General features: G+C 39.5%; 1 protein-coding gene across 1 annotated transcript in view; it reads right to left on the bottom strand.

Moving 5' to 3' along the window:
• Positions 1–289: 289 nt before the first annotated feature.
• sorbs2a (sorbin and SH3 domain containing 2a) overlaps positions 290–2,799 on the bottom strand; it is a 47,519-nt gene continuing 45,009 nt past the window's right edge. Inside the window, exons 25-27 of the mRNA XM_034888431.1 lie at positions 2,419–2,456; positions 2,070–2,176; positions 290–1,613 (exon numbers count right to left, since the gene is read on the bottom strand). Of these exons, the coding sequence (XP_034744322.1) occupies positions 1,552–1,613; positions 2,070–2,176; positions 2,419–2,456 (207 nt within the window). The 3' untranslated portion in view covers positions 290–1,551. The remainder of the gene's footprint in view (positions 1,614–2,069; positions 2,177–2,418; positions 2,457–2,799) is intronic.

Below are 2,799 nucleotides of genomic sequence, written 5' to 3' on the forward strand. Positions count from 1 at the left end.
ACACACACACACACAAACACACAAACACATTCGCACGCACACACACACACAAACACAAAGTGCTCTCACACCAGCTGAAGTAGTGGATGACAGGGGGTGACGTGAAGGACAATGAATGATAAAACAAAATATATCTTAAGGTGCTTTAACAATTGTTCTGTTGTGAGGAAAAAAAAAACTAAATCCAATTCACTGAGCATGACTAAGATGGAAACTGCCGATAATTCCAAATAGTATATAACATGAAATATAACATAGAAACTGTCTGCAGTTAAATTACTGAAGTTTTTTGACAAAATGTTATCTAATCCTGCATCTGACTTAAATATTTCAACATAAAACATCATGAAACCTGGCATAATTATAGCCCATGAACTATTGTGTATTCGGTCACTCAGCATCTATCTGGACAATGAAACAATACTATAACAATCCATCAAATGTGGGTTTGCTGCTGTTGAAAAACATTAGAAAAACATCCTATTGTTCCATCCTTTCTGAAATTGTCATAACACAGGTCGACCAGCACTTGTCCTCTAATAAATATAATACCTAAAAAAGGTTGGTAACCTTTTTGCATACACTTTTCAAACATGACCAATATACAGCAAAGCCCCGACAAACAAATCATCTAGTGTGTAAAATCTGAAGTAAAATTTGAGATAAAACAAACACATAATTGTGTTGAAGTTCCGTTAAAGTGCATCAATCCTAGTGTGACGTTTAAGAACCAAGAAGTTGAAAATATTTTTGTGTTCGCTAATCTAATACTTCAAATGTAATGTATCAGGTTTAGACAGCAAGGGCAACAGTATCAATATTGTTCCTACTTCCTCATTTGCAATATTTGAAATGGTGGCTTAATAATGATTAATGACAGTCTTTCAAATCCCCAAATTCTTATCAACCAATCAATACCTTGGACAACACATAACATTGATACATGCACAATACATGCTCTCTTTTCCACATGTAAGTCGGCCGCAATCCTTTCCATACAGTTCATATACAACAGACCTGCTGACAAAATGCTGTTTTTACAACACTCTCTACACTGAATGTCTTTGGGGATATCTGTAATTACACGTGTTGTTAAGTTTGAGATACTGCAGAAGAAAAAAATTATAATGTGATCGTGTTGATCTAACGGCCCTTTAACAGAAAGAAAAGCATCACTGTGGTGCCCTTTTTCCTGTCATTGACTGTTTGCAAAGTTCATTCGATATCCTTCCATTGCAGTCAACAGTTAAAGGTCACTGACCGGAGCACAACGCTTGGGTTCTCCATGATAGAAAAATAAGGATAAAAAGATAAGATAAAAAAGAAATGTTATTTCATAGAAGTCTTCCATTAAAGATGGCTAGTTAGAGCTAAATGTTCTGTCTGTGTGAAGCCGAAGAGCCACACATTCACGCAAACACACAACTGCAACAGGTCTTGGGGGGGGGGACCAGTATTGGGAGGTGGTGTCCTGCGGGTGCTGTGGGCGATGTACGTGTCACAGAAAGGGGCGGAGCCAGGGCGGGGAGGAGTGGGAGTCTGGAATCATCATTATAGCTGCTTCACGTAGTTTCCTGGGAAGGTTCCAAACAACTTGCTCCTTCGGGAGGTTCCTTTCAAAAACAAAGAGCAAGAAAATGAGATCGGCAGTGCTTTTAAACTCTGGCAGCAGTCACTGATCTTATTCCAGCTCACTGCAGTCTGGAAACCATCCAAACCTAGAGATCAAACTGAATCACATGAAAACATCAGAGGGCAAGTCTTTCCTAAAAGAATGTAAGGATTTACACGGTAGCAGATTCTCAGGGCCCTCAGACTGACTCAGCTGTGCAGGATACGGTTGACTTAGGTGTCATGTTGTAAATATGTGGTGGGATCACAGTGCCACCTACAGGCCTCAGTTTGTTAATATTTGCTAAATACGCCTACATCATTGCGCTAACCAGACCACAAACCCTGCATATACAGTTACAGCATCTATCTGACCTACTGTATCTGTTGCCCAGCTGTTGTGTAAGATAAATATATCTAGTATCATAACTACCCAACCCTGCAGGCCCTCCTCTTACCAACAAACCAGCCATCATCACACTTCTCCATCACATCTACAATGTCGCCCTCCTTCAGCTCCAGCTCGTCCTCGTTGCGAGGCCCGTAGTTGTACACGGCCTGGTACCTGTGTTAGAAAAAACGATGGTGAAGTGACACTCTTGGCAGTCTGCAGTAAAGATACTCAAAAGGAATGTTACTTTTTCTGTGGATTTATTATAAGCTTTTTCTCCTTTATCCAGTATTTTTGGTTTATGTTTAAATGGGTACATTTTACTATCACTGTAGTAAAACAAACAGCTTAAACATTGTTTACCTTGCTAATTCTTCAGTTTAGCACTGCGAGTGGAAGAATAAAAATGTACTTACGGGTCTCCTCCACCATGGAGTGCGTCCTGAACTAATCGCTGTGAAAAAGACAGAAACAGACAGACAGAAAGTTTAACTCTGATATTTGTGAGGTTTTTGTTTAGGGAGGAGGAGGTCAAAGGAAAGACTGGTCCAATTGTCGCTTATGACCAATAAGGGATAATTTAACAACCAGCGGTGTGACGAAATCCTTTAAAAACAAACATGAATAGACAAACCAACCAAACACTCAAAGCAGAAATACTACAGTTTCTATTTTGCTAAAAGGAAAATTACTGCATGTTGGGTCAGGGTCAGTGGTATACACTACCAGTCAAAAAGTTGGGGTCACTTAGAAATTTCCATTGCATACCATTAAAGACAGATTACCAGCTCAGATCA

Source organism: Etheostoma cragini, chromosome 2, assembly GCF_013103735.1.
Source record: "Etheostoma cragini isolate CJK2018 chromosome 2, CSU_Ecrag_1.0, whole genome shotgun sequence".
Lineage (NCBI taxonomy): Eukaryota > Metazoa > Chordata > Actinopteri > Perciformes > Percidae > Etheostoma > Etheostoma cragini.